Consider the following 16,585-nt stretch of genomic DNA (forward strand, 5'->3'; position numbering starts at 1 on the left):
ACACACACACAAAGAAAACCAAACTAATAGTCACTTGTTATGGACCAAAGCTGCCCAAATTAAAAATAAATAAATTAATAAAAGTGAAACTAAAAATGAATATAAAAAATGGAATTCAAAAATTTAATATGAAAAAAATTATATAAATGAAAATAAAAACAATATATAACCCCAAATAAATAAAAGTAAACATAAATATCAAAATAAATATATAAATAGAATTAAATATAAATAAATAAAACGCCTCAGTGAGTCATCACCTTAACATGGTGGAGGGGTTTGCGTGTCCCAATGAGTCTAGGAGCTATGTTGTCTGGGGCTTTATACCCCCCCTGGTAGGGTCACCCATGGCAAACAGGTCCAAGGTTAGGGACCAAACAAAGCATGGCTCAAAAAGACCTGACTGATCGGAGCTGCGGCCGTAAGGTGGTTGGTGCCTGTCGTAGCGGCAATCCTCGAACCCGCTGGTGCACACCAGTGGTAAGGGATGCCGTCAAGCCGAAGGAGTCCTATTGGGCCTTTTTGGCCTGTGGGACTCCAGAGGCACCTGACAGGTACCGGCTGGCCAAGCGGAATGCAGCTTCGGCGGTCGCTGAGGCAAAAACTCGGACACGGAAGGAGTTCGGTAAGGCCATGGAAAACGACTTCCGGACGGCTTCAAAGAAATTCTGGCCCACCATGCGCCGTCTCAGGAGGGGAAAGCAATACACCATTAACACTGTATATTGGAGATGGGGTGCTGCTGACCTCGACTCGGGACGTCGTGAATCGGTGGCGAGAATACTTCGAAGACCTCCTCAATTCCACCGACACGTCTTTCTTTAAGAAAGCAGGGTCTGGGGACTCTGAGGTGGGCTCTCTATCGATTGATATTTTTCTATCTATATATTTATTTTTGTATTTATTTTAACATTTTATTTTATATTTATTTTTATTTTTTGAGTCTCGTTTTTTAATTTTGTATTATTACTTTTTAAATGTATTTAGTGATATATGTATATATTTTGTTGATTTTATGTCCATTTATATTTATTTTTTTGTATTCCATTTTTGAATTATATTTTTTATATCCGTTTTTCTTTTATTAATTAATTTTAGTCATTTATATATTTTTAATTTTGGCAATTTTGGTCCTCCATACTTCGTAGAATACACATGACTGAGTATTGTATTTATCTGTAGATGCTCCACTGTTCAAAATCAAATATCCATTCCTTATACATATAATAGGGGTGGCGTGGTTCAGTGGTAGAGTGGTCGTCTCTCATGTGCGCGGTTGTTGGTTCGATTATCTCTGGTGGCCATGTCGAAGTGTCCTTGAGCAAGACACTGAACCCCGATTTGCTCCCAATGGACCTGGCAGCGCTCTGCGTGGCAGCAGTCGGCCATTGGTGTGTGAATGCGAGGCACCATATGGTGTAGTTAAAGCTCTATATTTAAAAAAAAAAAAAAAAAAACTGTCCTATATATGTAGATATAGATAGCAGCAGGTGCCACTTTGAAATGCTAATGATATCTTTTGAACGTCCTGTTAGGTACGGCATATAATCAGGCTCAAGGGTGGGGGGTGATTAGTATTAGTCGGGGCCTGTTTTTGTCTGTTCATCCAGAACAACACTTGCGGGCAGGTTTCACTGAGAGATTAAAAAAAAAAAAAACGTTCTACTTCAACCCAAACATGTTTGACAGAGGCGAGGTCTCAAGTCGGTTCGCACCAACCTCTTCTTTTTTGTCTTCACCAGCAACAGTCAACAGAAAAACGGAGCTAAAATTCTAAGACATAAATTTATCCGAAATGTCTAGACTTAAGGTCCATTCCAACCTCTCATTGATTAATCCATTGATTAAGAGGTGTGGCTATCAATTATTTTGCCAACTTAGTGTACACAATCTAAATTCTTGATTTATGTGTTTGTTTTTCCAATGATGAAAAGAGTAAAAAAATAAATAAGGAGCATTAAATTGGATTAAGTGCTTGAAAGGGCTTGGCATTAAACTAAAGTTCATTCACAACAAACAGCTTACTGAACAGTTTGCTTGCATGGACAAATAAAATATGACTACTACTTTGTGTGTCCATTTTAATTCGTTTGGATTTCTTCTCCTTTGACTATTAAAAAAATGCTTAATTTATATTTGTATCTTTTAAGAAAAACTGAGTATTATTGCAATTTACTTGAGTCACTTACAGTAGATGTGAAACTCCTCTTTGTTTGTGTCTGCACTGTAAAAAATGTGGAGTGATGTTTACTTGAAAAAAACTATAGTATTATTTTAGTAATAATGATAGTAATATATTTTTCAGTCAGAAATTCTCAGCAAATTTTACAAGGAGAGTTTTGAGTACATTTTACCAGTTTATTTTAAGAAAAAAAAACTACTCAAGGGTTGAGGAACTAACCCACAACCTTCTGATTGGAGTCAGCCACTCTACCAACTGCCGCTCCTGCTGTGTGTTAGTATATTGACGGTGTCAGACGTACTCAAAACTCTCCTTGTAAAATTTACTTAGAATTTCTGAGTGGGAAAAAAACTTTAGTAGGTTCTTTCGAGTAACATTACTTTATTATTATTATTATTATTTATTTATTTATTTATTTTTACTATTTTTTCCCCAAGTTTATTTTCACTCAGAAATTCTGAATACATTTTGCAAGGAGAGTTTAATTAGAATTTTACTATAGTATAGTAAAGTCTTTTTTTACTGGTAAAAAAAAAAAGCAAAAAACTAATATTACAGTACTTAAAAAAAACAAGTAAAGTTTTTTTCACAAATTTTACAAGGATAGTTTAATTAGAATTTCTCAGTTAAAAAAACAAACAAACTAACTAAATATTGCTCCCCATTTTTTTCAGTGTGGCTGTCCAAGACCCGCACACCGAAAGAGCCACAGTTAATTAAAAAATGATGCAGAAATGGTTAGAAATGTTAATTTTCTATAAAAACAATTTTTTTTTGTACATTTTTGTTTTTGGGGGGAGGCTGTAACAGATTATTGGCATTCCCATTCATTTCAATGGGGGCTGTTAATTTGAGTTGTGACTGTTTTGGGTTACAAGTGTGGTCACAGAACAAATTGAACTTGTATCACAAAGCACCACTGTACTCAGAAAATGAAAAACTTTTTGGTGTAGGGTATAGTATGTATTATGAGAACTGTTTGAATCCGTTTACAAATGTGGAAGGATGCGGACAATGTGAATATTGATATTGGAAATGTGTATTATAGTCAGTGAAAAAAAAAATCAATGTCATGGAGGTTTTACAAGGACAAAAAAGTAGGGGGAATAAAAAAAAAAAAGATTTTTGCTGCAAATGAATCATCATTCACGCTATGATTATGACAATGTCGATGATAATAATCAAGTCTTCTGTCTCAAGTATTGCATTTCTCTCACTTACATCTTGAATGAAACTTTCCTCTAACCCCCTCCCACTCGGTTCCCTGTCGATCAAAGTGTCACATCCCCGAATGCCTTGCAATTTGTTAAGTACTTTTGGGCTGAATGCAAACATTTTAGAGGGAAATTGCTTGGAACGTCGGACCGAGGGTCTTTTGGATTTTGCGCGCAGTGTGACATGATGGATCTGGCCTCGGCTTTTGCTGGCTCAACAAGCCAGCGATCTGATTTCCATTAGTAACGAGCTCTCACAAAGACGCGCACCCGCGCACGCACATTTTAATGTCCAAGCAAGCAAAGATTTCCCCGAATCAAACCGGTCAGCACTTGTTGGACCGGCACACACACACAAGGTTCAGTCCGTGTGTAATGTGTGCGTGTAATATGAATTATTGAGTGTGTTATTTGAGGGACAGCTGGCTCTCGAGCACATGAACTCCCTCAATCAGACGTGCGGTTGCAAAGCAGTCGCAGTTGAGCTGCAAGAGAATATTCAAATGAAGGAATTGTTCGTGCAATTTCACACTGACTTGTTAACAGTCATCTTGGATTTAGCATGTTTGCGTGAGCTCTTGCGAGGGGTGGGATTAATCAATGCTTTTCGGCAGGGAGGACATTTTTATTTAATTTTTTTGCTTGATTACACCTCATCTGAATGGTGTTAATTATACAGCTGCTTACGAGTTGATGAATGACGTCAGGATATGATGTGCTGCGCTTAAAAAGAAAGAGCAACTTATTTTGGTCACCGGCCACATTTCTGACAGATTTTATTTTGGAACTAATCTTACTTTCCATTGTTTATGTACTCAGGTCTTCGCGATAACAATATTGCTTTGGTGCCACCTGCTGACGTCCTTGTGCCAAGGATTCATGTTGAAGTGAGGTGAGTAGTTTTATTTGGGCAAAATCAGTTTGTGGATCCCTGTGGGCGAATAGCGAAAATATGCATAATAATTGACACGCTTGATTGTAATTTGCGTATAGGTGTCAAATCATGGCAAAAAAAAAGCACTTAAAATAGAGGCGACAATCAAGCATCAACTCCATGCATCTAGCATGGACGCAGTCATGAACCCATGTTACATAAATGACAAACCCCCTTCACGTGACGCTCATCAGCAAATAAATATATATTATCACTATGATTTCTGAAACAATCATATATAAGCATAAACTGTACTTCTGAAACGCTGTATTTATCTAGACATATATTAACTCATTCACTACCATTGACGGCTATAGACGTCAAAAATTCATTTGAACTATTTCTATTAGAAAACCTAGGGGAAAAAATTACATTTAGAACAGATATAAAATTTGTGATTAATTGTGAGTTAACTAGTGAAGTCATGCGATTAATTACGAAAAAAAATTAGTCGCCTGACGCCCCTAATTTTTAATAATCTTTTCTTCTTTAAAAGAAAAGATTATAAAAAATTAGGGGTGTCAGGGCGATAACATTTTTAAATCATAATTAATCGCATGACTTCACTAGTTAACTCACAATTAATCACAAATTTTGTATCTGTTCTAAATGTACAATAAAAAAATTCTAGGTTTTTATACTCTTGTTAACAAAAATGAAAAAAAAAACATTAAACTAATAGAAATAATTTAAATGAATTTTTGACATCTATAGCCGTCAATGGCAGTGAATGAGTTAATAAATTAATCAAATATACATACGTATTAAAAAATAAAACATACCGACTGAGCAAAATTAGGGCTTGGTTTAAAAAAATAGAATAATCAATATTGAATTGATTTTAAAATTTGAGTCTGATATCGATTCATAAAACCATGAAGCAATTATTTTAATATCTCTTCTTTACATAAATTCATGAGAAAATCTGATTTTAAAGACCTTTTTTTTTCTTAATGTTTTCTTTAAATTTACTGTTCGCATGGATTTAAAAGTATTTTCTTACATTTATGAAAGACCGGACTTATTGCACGTTAAGCCAGTTCAGTCTTTCTAATTTATATTTACAATTATTGATTTAGAATAATGAAAATATTTTCATCTTGTCCTTGTTGATCTCCATGGTTGTAACACGTGTTACTTTCATTAATGAACTAAATAATTGACCCAGTAACTACCTTTGCAAAAATTTTATTTGGAATTTAATGTTTTTTATCATGCCGGTTTTTTTTCAATCATGTCCTTGATAGAAGAATTGATGTTCCGTAATTAATCAATACTGGATTGAATTTAGGTGAATTGCATCGAATCGGAAAAATCTAAATCAAATCGAAAACCAAATAATTATTATTACTAACCAAAATATTTTTTTTGCCACAATTTCAATCTTTTGCAATTTGAAGTTGATTAATTGTTCGGCCCTTTTTTTTATACAATATACTGTAGTTTTTTACATTTACATTTGACATTTTTACATTCACCAATTTGTTTACCGCCTATCAAATCACGCAACTATATTTTATTTATTTATTTTTATTTTTGTTTTGCAATAGTCCAGTCCAAGTCAGGTTTGGTCAGATCATGCAAAGATAATAAAATAAAAATAATAATTTGTATTGCTTTTGGCCTAAGCACAAAAAACACACACACAAACATACATTTCTCTGGTAGGCGGCTTGAGTGTAGCTAAGCTTCATTTAATGCAGAATAGCTTGTAGCTTAGCTCACCACATTTTCCCAAGTAGCTTACATAACTGAGTCTATGACGAGAAGGGATTTGGTGGGGGAAAAGGCAGGAACCGTCCCCGGGGCCTTGAGTGTGACACCTGCGTGTTAGAATATCACCGCACGCCTTCAAGCTTTACACCCGGTAGTCTCGCTGTGCACGGCCCCACCCGTGCGTGCACATCCGCGTCCCTCGGGTGTGTGCGCCTTTGTGAATTTGGGCACCGCCGGGTGAGACTCAGCGGGCGTTCCTACACCTGCCTTCTTTACGTGCGCGCGCGTGTGTGTGTGTGCGCACTCGTGACTTTACAGCAAGCACTCTCTCCTACTTTCTGTTATCCCACTTGCCCCCCCCCCCACACACACAATTAGAGGTAGGACTTATGAGGTATCTCCATGGCAACGCAGCAAGAAGCTCTTACTTCCTCTTCACCTCATCTCCTTTTGCACTTTGAAGGCGAATTGAGGAGATTGTTCAATCAAGGTCACACATGCTTCCCCACTTGACTTACAGTAAAGGTGTCTCATTTCTCAGGGTCGGTCGCTTGGTGCCCCGTAAAGGCTCCTCGCCATCGCCGGATATCAAATAACATCCATTAAGCCGACTATATAACCTTTCGGTAATTTGTAAGGGGGGTGGTCTTAAATGAGCCGTGTTGTGATTAGGAGGGAAATGTCAGTGGTTTTTTTCCCAGCCGGAAATCTTCACCGCAAGAATGTAACCGCGGGGTATGTGGAGTAAATCAATAGTGAAAGCGAGCGAGGAGGCTGAAGGGAGGAGAAGAAGAGAGGAGACGGAAAGGGAACAACGAAGACATCAGAAGGGAGAGAGGACGTTGTCCCGGTCAACTTGTGTTTCCTCCGCGTGACCTTTGGCGCGCAGCGAGCAGCTTCACTGTTGACCGTGGGACAAAAGAATTAGGACATCGTCAATTATTGAAGCGCTCGGCGAAACTAAAATCTTCAGCCAACCGAGATGCTTTGAACAAATCATTGATTCGTTTGGGGAAACGTCTTCGGGGTTAGAACTATAAGTAGACAGAAAGTCTTTGCAAAAACTTGGAAGTCCTAATACTTTTGTAGTGGAATTTACCTTTTTGTATTAACTGTACTTGACACATTGTAATATTTGTTTGTTAAGAGCTTTTGAGTCATTCTTGCAACAATAATACATACAATGGTTATAAAAAGTCTACACACCCCTTTGCGCTGCCAGATTTTGGTGATACATAAACAAAAGTTAGACAAAGATGAATCGTTTCAAAACTTTTTCTACCTGATGTGACCTTGACTGTTCTCAACTCATTCGCTGCCATTGACGGCTATAGACGTCAAAAATTAATTTGAACTATTTCTATTAGTTTAAAAATTGTTTTTTATTTCATGCTAACAAGAGTATGAAAACCTATAATTTTTTGGGTGTAAATTTAGAACAGATATAACATTTGTGATTAATTGTTAGTTAACTAGTGAAGTCATGTGATTAATTACAATAAAAAATTTGAATCGCCTGACGGGCCTAATTTAAAAAATATATACATTAAAAATAAGGGTTGGCTTCCATTAAAAATTATTAAAAATTAGGGGCGTCAGGCGATTAAAATTTTGAATCATAATTAACCGCATGACTTATTAGTTAACTCTTGATTAATCACACATTTTATATCTGTCCTAAATGTACAATAAAAAAATGTCTAGGTTCTCATACTCTTGTTAACAAAAGTGGTAAAAAAAATTAACTAATAGAAATAGTTCAAATGAATTTTTGACGTCTATAGCCGTCAATGGCAGTGAATGAGTTAATAGGGATGTCAGGCGATTAAAACTTTGAATTGCAATTAATTGAATTACTTCAATACTTAACTCACGATTAATTGCAAATTTTATATCTGTTCTAAATGTACAATCAAATATTTTGTTTTCCAAATTGTCATACTCTTGTTAACATAACAGTGGAAAAATGTTAAACTAATAGCAATAGGGCTGCATCTTTTAGACATTGATGCAGTAATTTCATAATAATTCATAAAATTTAGTTGAAATTTAAAAAAAATGTACTGCACTGTAAAAAACGAGTTTGATATTGATTTGTGTTGAGGTCATTTTTTCTGCCACTAGATGGCATAAATGCATTAGTAAGGCGTTGGTGACAGCTCAAGTGCATTTTTCTTTTCATATTAGCTCATTTGCTCCCAAAAACGTATAAATATGTTCTATTTTAAATATTAGCAGTGTCCCAAAAACTTTTTTGTTTCAAATGCTTTTTTTTTTTTTTTTATGCTAGAGCATACAGGAGGCTATGATGCAGCCTCTGAACTGAACGATTAAAGCAATGGTAATTATTACAAAAATGGCCAGGAGGTGGCAGCAGAGTATAAGAGATCAACCAGGGCCATGTTGCAACAAGCTCTTTCCCCCAGAGTTTAAAACAGATTTGTGAATAATGAAGAAACTTAGATATATTCTAATGCTAATTGCTGCAAAATAGAAACCGATACAAATATACTTTTTTCCTGATAAAGGAAGAAGAGCCTCGAATCTTTCTTTTGGTAGGTTCCATGTTTTTATAGTAATAGAACACAATATTCTGTGGGCCTTGCAAAAAGGGAACTGCTTCAGTGAAAATGGCTAGAAGTGGATGAGTTTTAAGAGCTATCTCGTCTTTAACATTAAGTAACTTGTGAATTTCTGTACATTTTTAAAATTGTAAAATACAACTTACATCTGATGAACCATTCATAAAGTTCATAGTAGGCTTTTCTTGTTCAGAACAGTAGCCAGTGCTAGCACAAAATCTTCAGCTTCTGCCAGAAAGCAACAAAAAAATAAAGAATAATAATCAGAAAAAGCCTACTAGAACAGCTGAAATTTTTATGGAGTTATTCATTGGTTATTTCTGAACACAGCCAATTTTAAGAGGGTGTGCACATTTGTGCAACCACATTATACCGGTCTTTATTTTATTATAATTATTCAATTTTTTAAATTATTTTTTTATTATTATAATTATTTAGATGTTAAGCCTTGGTAATAATATATATATATATATATTTTTTAATTACATATAGCAGAAAAAAAAGGCTTTTGAACAGGGGTGTGTAGACTTTTTATATTTTGACAGTTATTTGATGGTACGAATTGACAGTAAAACTACTGGCAATATCTTCAATGGATATTTAACATTACCATCTGTAGCTATGAGAAAGCAAATAATTCTACTGCCTCATAGTGGGCCAAAAAATAAAGTAAACATTGTCAAGGGCTATGAGATCTTTTTTGAATTGACTTTTGGAGACACACATCGCTCTCACCTGTAATTTCCAAGTAACAATGATAATTGATATGATATGATATTCGAACACATCTCAACACGTTAGAAAGGGCTGCGGTCCGCATGGTGAGGAAATCTGACAGTATGTCGATTGGCGGCCATTTGGGTGAAGTGACCCTTTAAGGTGGTGCGTCCGGACAACATAACACACTTCCTTTTGTACACTCACTCGCACACTCACGATGACATTTTCCCCACCTCAATAGAAAGGGCTCGCAGACAAAAAAAGCAAACACAAAAGAAACATCACAAAGAAAAGTAGGGATCGACTTTTTTTTTTATTATTATCCTTCATAATATTGCTGCGCATGAAAGAATACTAAGAAAACTGAAATATATGAATACATAGCTGTCTATTTTTGTGTGGGGACAACAAGATTGGGGATTGCGTTCATCAGATTTGAATTGTGTCGTTTGCAAAAATATTTTTGCCAATTAATTCCATTCTGTGTGTTTTTAGTAAAAAAAAAAAAAAGCAGCTAATTATGTACTTTTTTTTTTTTAAACATGGCTTAATGACATAATTAAAATCAACAAATGAATTCATTGATATTTAGTTTGTGTCTGTTTGTGCGTGGCAATCATCAGAGGGAATCTTCTTCTTCAGAAGATCAGAAAAATCATCCGAGGAAATCGCTTCTTCTTATTACTTTAAAGATGTGTGAACTTTTTTATTATATATGTAGTGCATACTCTACACATATAATATAAAGCACCCCCAGTGCAGAAATGATTACTCTGACCGAATCAGCAGACGATCTCGGCCACCGACAAAGAGTGAATTTAAATGAAGATGCAGATGAGTGGTTTGATTTCAAAGTGCCAGAGGCGCTCAAGTCTACAGTATGGCAACGCTTTTGTGGCGCAACACTGCCATCTAGTGGTTCTTAAAATACAGCCGGAGTAGAGAGAGAAGGGTTGTGTAGGGTAACGTCTCAGAGGAAATGGTGCAAAAAGCATTTGAGCAACTGCGTGGGAAGGATTCTGCTAGTGGAGTGTGCTCTATTTACTATCTGAGGGAACCATTTTATCCATGTGTGATATTATAAAACAACTGTATTTATTATGGTATTATATTTATTTTTCTAACAGAAAATGCACAGTGTGGATTGTAACAATGCTAGTTATCCTTTTTTTTTGTGGAAGACGATGTTTTTACTTTTGAGTATTTTTGGAAATGAGTTCAGACGTGTTCTAAATATTTAATCATTTTTGTCTGAAAAACACACAGAGCAAGTCTACGTTGTTATTTTAAAATAGTCATCATGAGTAGCATGCTCATCCCAGCTAATGAAATACTTGACACTGACATATCACTTGCCCTTAAATTTTAATAGAATTTTTGGGGAAAATCTGGACTTGAGTCCAAGTGGTTTAAAAAAAAAAAATATATATATATATATATATATATATATATATTGTAGCACATAGGACCTTTTTTTTTTTGGTCTTACAATTATGACGAGAGCGAGTCAGAGTGCTTTCCAGAAAGAGTTGAGTATCACCTCGAGTGACACAAAGTCCACTTTGACTGATGCCAACCTATTTATAAAGACAGAGTGGCAGGAAGGACGACTTCACCTTCACTCGATCCATGGGCGAATGCAGGGTGCGCTCCTCCGAGGGGTAAATCAGAGGAGAGAAGTGAGCCAACGAGGCCCGCGGCTGTGTGCCAATATGGGCGAGCTGGCAAATATGGGAGATGTTTAATTCAAAGTGAACAAAGAAACTGACGTGTCTGTGACTGAAGATGGCAGATTCACGTCCTGAACACGAAAGAGGAATTAATCACAAAGCCTGACTTTATGAATCATTTATTAAAACCCTCCAGAACAGCAAGGCTGTGTAGGAGTTGGAGCATTTCTATTGTTTCATTGGACTCAACCTGATGTTGTTTTATAAAATGGATAAAAATTGAACAAAAATTCATAAGCTATATCAGTAGTTGGTGAACATTTTACATTAATTACCAATCCCCCAAAAATACTTGGCACTCCTAGTAGCACCATAATGACCAATATTCAAATACTGGAGCATAGTTGGGCTAAATATTCATCAAAAATGAGACCAAGGTTAAATTCCTGGAGTTGTAATATTACAAAGAAAATACATCACATTATATATAAATTCATAATATTACAAGGAATAAACTACTGTAATTATAAGACAAAGGTGTGATATTTTGGGAGAAGTAAAAGCCCATAGTTTACAGGAATAAAGTTGAGATGTTATGAGAGAGAAAAAAATCCAAGTCAATAAAAAAAAAAAAACTAAATGAAATGTCAATAGTCATTATACAAAAGTCAAATTTAAAAAAAACATCTAATCTAAATAAAAATTGATAATTTTATGAAATAAACTTAACCATAAGTAATTGTAAATAAAAAAATTGCAAGAAAAAAATGATTAAAATGCACTGCACATAAAATACACACACACACACACACACACACACACACACACACACACACGCACACGGTCTAATCTCGTTGCAATGCATACATTGTCCACAAGGTGGGAGCAGAGCTCCTCATCCATCTATTAAACTACTGACGAATTCTCAATATTCCAATCAATAAAATGCTGCATGTGTTGTATTATCATCCATTTATTGGAGAATCAGAAACATGTCAACTGTAGCAAAACATGAAATACTAATAATACAAAAATGTACTGATAAAACTAAAACTATATCCATAAAAATGTACTGACATTGGCACCAGGTTAGGACGGCTTGTTCACACTTGACGGGTCATTTTGTGCTTATTTTGCAAGTTTTGTTTGTCCTGAGTTTGAATTCTTCTTGTAAGTTGTGTTGTGTGTGTCCCAGTTGCACTTCTTGCCCCTAAATGTGGCGAGAATGTACTGTGTTTGTATCCTATGAGCCTAATGAAGGTTAGAATCCTAATGGATGACGGTTTACATTAGAGCCATGACACACTTTTGTTTTGAAAGCCCTTTGAGCATTTATTCCATATCTTTGATGTCCATCTTAATGTTCATGTACTAGTATGCTCTTGATGATTCAGTGCACAAATAAAAACGACCTAGCTGCACTAGTACTAGTAGCATGTGTCTTACTAGTAAAATCTTTAAAATTGCTACATGCTACTAGTTAGGCAAAACTGTGCTGCACTTATTGACATCTTGGTGCTACTAGTACACAGTAAATTCTGGGCAGTAAATTTTACTCTAAACCAGAGGTGGGCAATCTCGGTCCTCGAGGGCCGGAGTCCTGCAGATTTTGAAGGTTTCTTACTTCTAACACAAGCTGATTCCAATCAACAGGATCGTTATCAGGCTTATGCAGAGCTTGCTGATGAGCTGATCATATATCAACTGTGTTGGAGAAGGGCAACATGCAAAACCTGCAGGGCTCCGGGCCTCAATACCCACCTCTGCTCTATTTGTCTATTTGGTTTCACTCTAAATAGAGTAAAAAATTACATTTGGAAGAGAGTAAAATAAAAAATAAATAAATAAAATTTAGAGTAAAAAAAAAAAAAAAGAGAGAGAGTCACTCAAAGAAAGGTCCCACTCTATATAGAGTAAAAATTACACTTGGTAGAGAGTAAAAAATAAATAAAAATAATAATAAAAAGACAGTCACTCAAAGCTCCCACTCTAAATAGAGTAAAATTTACATTTGGAAGAGTGTAAAAAATAAATAAATAAAAAGATTTACTCAAAGTTCACACTCTAAATAGAGTAAAGATTAAATTTGGAAGAGAGTAAAATAAAAAATAAATAAATAAAATTTAGAGTGAAAAAAAAAAAAGAGTTACTCAAACGTCCCACTCTAAATAGAGTAAAATTTACATTTGGAAGAGAGTCCCCAAAAAATGGAAACAAAGATTTACTCAAAATTCCCACTCTAAATAGAGTAAAAATTGCATTTGGAAGAGAGTAAAATAAATAACATTTAGAGTTAAAAAAAAAAAAAGTCACTCAAAGGTCCCACTCTATATAGAGTAAAAATTACACTTGGTAGAGAGTAAAAAATAATAATAATAATAATAAAAAGAGAGTCACTTAAAGCTCCCACTCTAAATTGAGTAAAATTTACATTTGGAAGAGTGTAAAAAAAAAATTATTTGCTCAAAGTTCACACTCTAAATAGAGTAAAAATTTAATATGGAAGAGAGTAAAATAAATAAAATTTAAAGTGAAAAAAAAAGTCGCTCAAAGGTCCCACTCTATATAGAGTAAAATGTGCATTTGGAAGAGAGTTAAAAAAATAAAATAAAAATAAAAGATTCACTCAAAATTCACACTCTAAATAAAGTAAAAATTACACTTGAGAGAGAGTAAAATAAAAGGTAAAAAAAAATAAAAATTGTGTTACTCAAGGGATGAGGAACAAACTCATGACCTTCAGCTTGGGAGACTCTACCATCTGAGCTTATGGCACTCCTATTGTTTGATTACATCCAAAAGGAGACCAAAAACATTTCTTGGTGTTACGAAGATACCAGCTGACTCGAGCGATATACTAACACACAGCAGGAGCTGCGTGGCTCAGGGAGTAGATTGGCTGTCTCCCAACCTGGAGTTGTGGGTTTGTTCCTCAACCCTTGAGTGACTTTAAAAAATATATATACATATATTTTCCAAGTGTAAATTTTACTCAGTTTTTTTTACCTTACTTTTATTTAGAGTGAGTAACTCAATTTAGAGTAAAATTTACTCTACATTGTGTACAATTTGTGAATTACTAGACGTTAACTAGTGGAGTAATGTATCGCATTACAATACAGTAAAAGCCCCCCGATACCTTGCTATCATGTACTAATACTGTTACGATCAGCGTTTTTGTTGATTTGGATTCGATTTATTTGACGTTCGTGTTGTATTGTTTTCTTGTGTTTCATGTTTACATTATAGTTGTTGATTGTTAGAAGATCGAGCTGGATGGAATAAATGCTGAAATGGCTTTCTATTCGCGCATTTGAGTGCATGAGTCACTAGAGTGGCGGTAAAGATCGAGTGCTGACCGGGCTGCACTTGGCCCTGGATGGCGAAGAGGAAGGCTGAGTGAGATGAGGAGAGGAAGGAGACGGACGAATGTGTCCGTCTTCTCTCTCCACGCCGGAGTAATAAGAACTGGAAGGCCGACCTCTGGTCGAGTGATGGGGAGAATGTTGGCGCGTGGGGGCGGAGTATCCCCCAGGCGCGGAATGGCGACTAGGTGACGGGTGCCTCCCGGGTGAGGGGTGCAGAAATGGTGAGGAGTGGCGCCCGGAGAGGGGCTGGCGGTGACCGTGACGATGGACCTTGGAGCGTTTGGGCGATTTGGACATCTTGCATGCACTCTTTAGGGTTTTGGGGGATTTGGTTGCGTGATGGGAGGCGGGGGCAGTTGGGTCTCCGTTGTTTGCGACCTTGTAGAGGAAGACGTCATAGTGGAGGGGGGAGCTCTTCTCGGGGCGCAGTTTAGCATCTTTGGGGAGGAGCACCTCCAGGCCAATGGTGACTCCTTCCTGGTGTAGAAATATGGCAAGTAGAGAAGGATGCAGAAATGCAGGGACATTCAGTGGGAGGGATGCCAAGCTATGCAGAGTCAACTTAAATGGAAGCCAAATTGGGTGAAATAGCTCCAGCCAATGCTGGGTTATTTTACCCAACGCATTGGGTTGAGGATTTGGCCCAACACATTGGGTCAAGATTTTTCCAACACGGAGTAAAAAATACCATACTGATGAGCTAAAGCTACCAAGAAAGGGGTTACCAGATCATCGGAATAGCTGTGCTTAAAAGTGAAAAAAAGAAGAAGAAGAAGCAACTTTCTCTCCTGTCAGTGGTCACCACAGCGAGTCACCGGATGCCTTTCCTGACACAACCCACCCTTTTCAATCTAGGTTTTGGACCAGAGGTGGCAAATGCAGGTCCAGAAAGTAAAAACCCTGCCACAGTTTGGCTTTAGCTCCTGATGCTAGCTAGCTAGCTTCCTAGCAGGTAAATGAGCACCATGGGAGCTAGCTAGGGAGCTAGCTAGCTAGCACCTGAAAGTAAAAACTCTGCCACAGTTTGGCTTTAACCCCTGATGCTACTTAGCTAGCTAGCTCCCTAGCAGGTAAACGAGCACCATGGGAGCTAGCTAGCTAGCACCTGGGGCTAAAGCCAAACTGTGGCAGGGTTTTGACTTTCTGGACTTGGATTTGCCACCTCATTTTAGGACCGCCAGTGTCTGGCAATCTGCATAATGTTACATAAAATTTACTTAAATTTCAGTACACAACAAAACTATCCAAAATGGCGACCATCTTCAGCCCGCCCAGATCTAATCTTCTGGGTCAAAATAATTAACCCGACCTCTACTTCACTTTTATACTTGATTCATTGAGCCATTTTCCTCAGTAAAAAGTTAATTTTGTCCAGAATTAATTTGATAACTTGTACAATTAATACCTTTAAAAACAAATCTTTCCACTTGCTGTCGACTGAAGATGGCATCACCTGTGCTGAGGAAACAGGTAACGACCAATAATTGCTCACCTGTTTTTCTGGGTTTGGTCAGCAAACTGAGCCATGATTGGTTGTTACCTGTTTCCTCAGCACAGGTGATGTCATCTTCAGTCGACAGCAAGTGGAAAATTAGTTTTAGGTATTAATTGTTCATGAAATATAATGAAGTTATCACATTAATTAATAATTATCTACAAATTATTATCATATTAATATTAAAAATGGCTCAATGAGTCAAGTATCCCTTTAAAGCTACCTAGCGAGTGGGTTAGGAAAATAACCCAGCATTATTTAGTGTGTAGGTGGAAATATAATGCGGCACTGGGTCCCTTGCATGATTTTAATTATGGTAAACTCAATTAGTTAAGTTGTTTAATTGCAATAAATAATCACACATAATTTTGCCTTGAGATTAGGGCTAAAAGTAACAATTTTATTAATCAAATAATCAGTCGATTATGAATCAGATTTTTTTTTTATTGCCATTCACACAACTTATACTATACATATATATATTTTTAACGCTGACTGGGAAAAGCCAAAAGTCACTTCTTCTTTTAATGTTGCATGAGATCGCACCATTAAAAAAAAGTTTACTGCTTAGCATATATTGACCTATATCATTTGTTTTTTGTTTTAGCTTGTTTTATAAATGTAAGGCTTATAAATATTTTTTTTGTATTGAAAATTTTGGGACATCCATGTTTTTGGTGCTACTGTACATTTATTTGTATACT

The 16,585-nt window shown here is 36.2% G+C and overlaps 2 protein-coding genes across 2 annotated transcripts in view; one reads left to right on the top strand and one right to left on the bottom strand.

Annotated features, from left to right (window-relative positions):
- The window catches only part of mrpl3 (mitochondrial ribosomal protein L3), a 53,043-nt gene that overhangs the window by 12,239 nt on the left and 24,219 nt on the right, over positions 1 to 16,585 (top strand). The window contains exon 10 of the transcript XR_013288964.1: positions 4,216 to 4,288. The gene's annotated coding sequence lies outside the window, so the exon portion shown is untranslated. The remainder of the gene's footprint in view (positions 1 to 4,215; positions 4,289 to 16,585) is intronic.
- Positions 11,878 to 15,836, bottom strand: LOC144037565 (uncharacterized). Its single transcript, XM_077549130.1, has 2 exons — positions 15,792 to 15,836; positions 11,878 to 14,863 (listed from the first exon to the last, which is right to left on the bottom strand). The coding sequence occupies exons 1-2, from the start codon at positions 15,834 to 15,836 to the stop codon at positions 14,348 to 14,350; spliced, it is 561 nt and encodes a 186-aa protein (XP_077405256.1). The 3' UTR covers positions 11,878 to 14,347.

Source organism: Vanacampus margaritifer, chromosome 17 (assembly GCF_051991255.1).
Source record: "Vanacampus margaritifer isolate UIUO_Vmar chromosome 17, RoL_Vmar_1.0, whole genome shotgun sequence".
Classification (NCBI taxonomy): Eukaryota; Metazoa; Chordata; class Actinopteri; order Syngnathiformes; family Syngnathidae; genus Vanacampus; species Vanacampus margaritifer.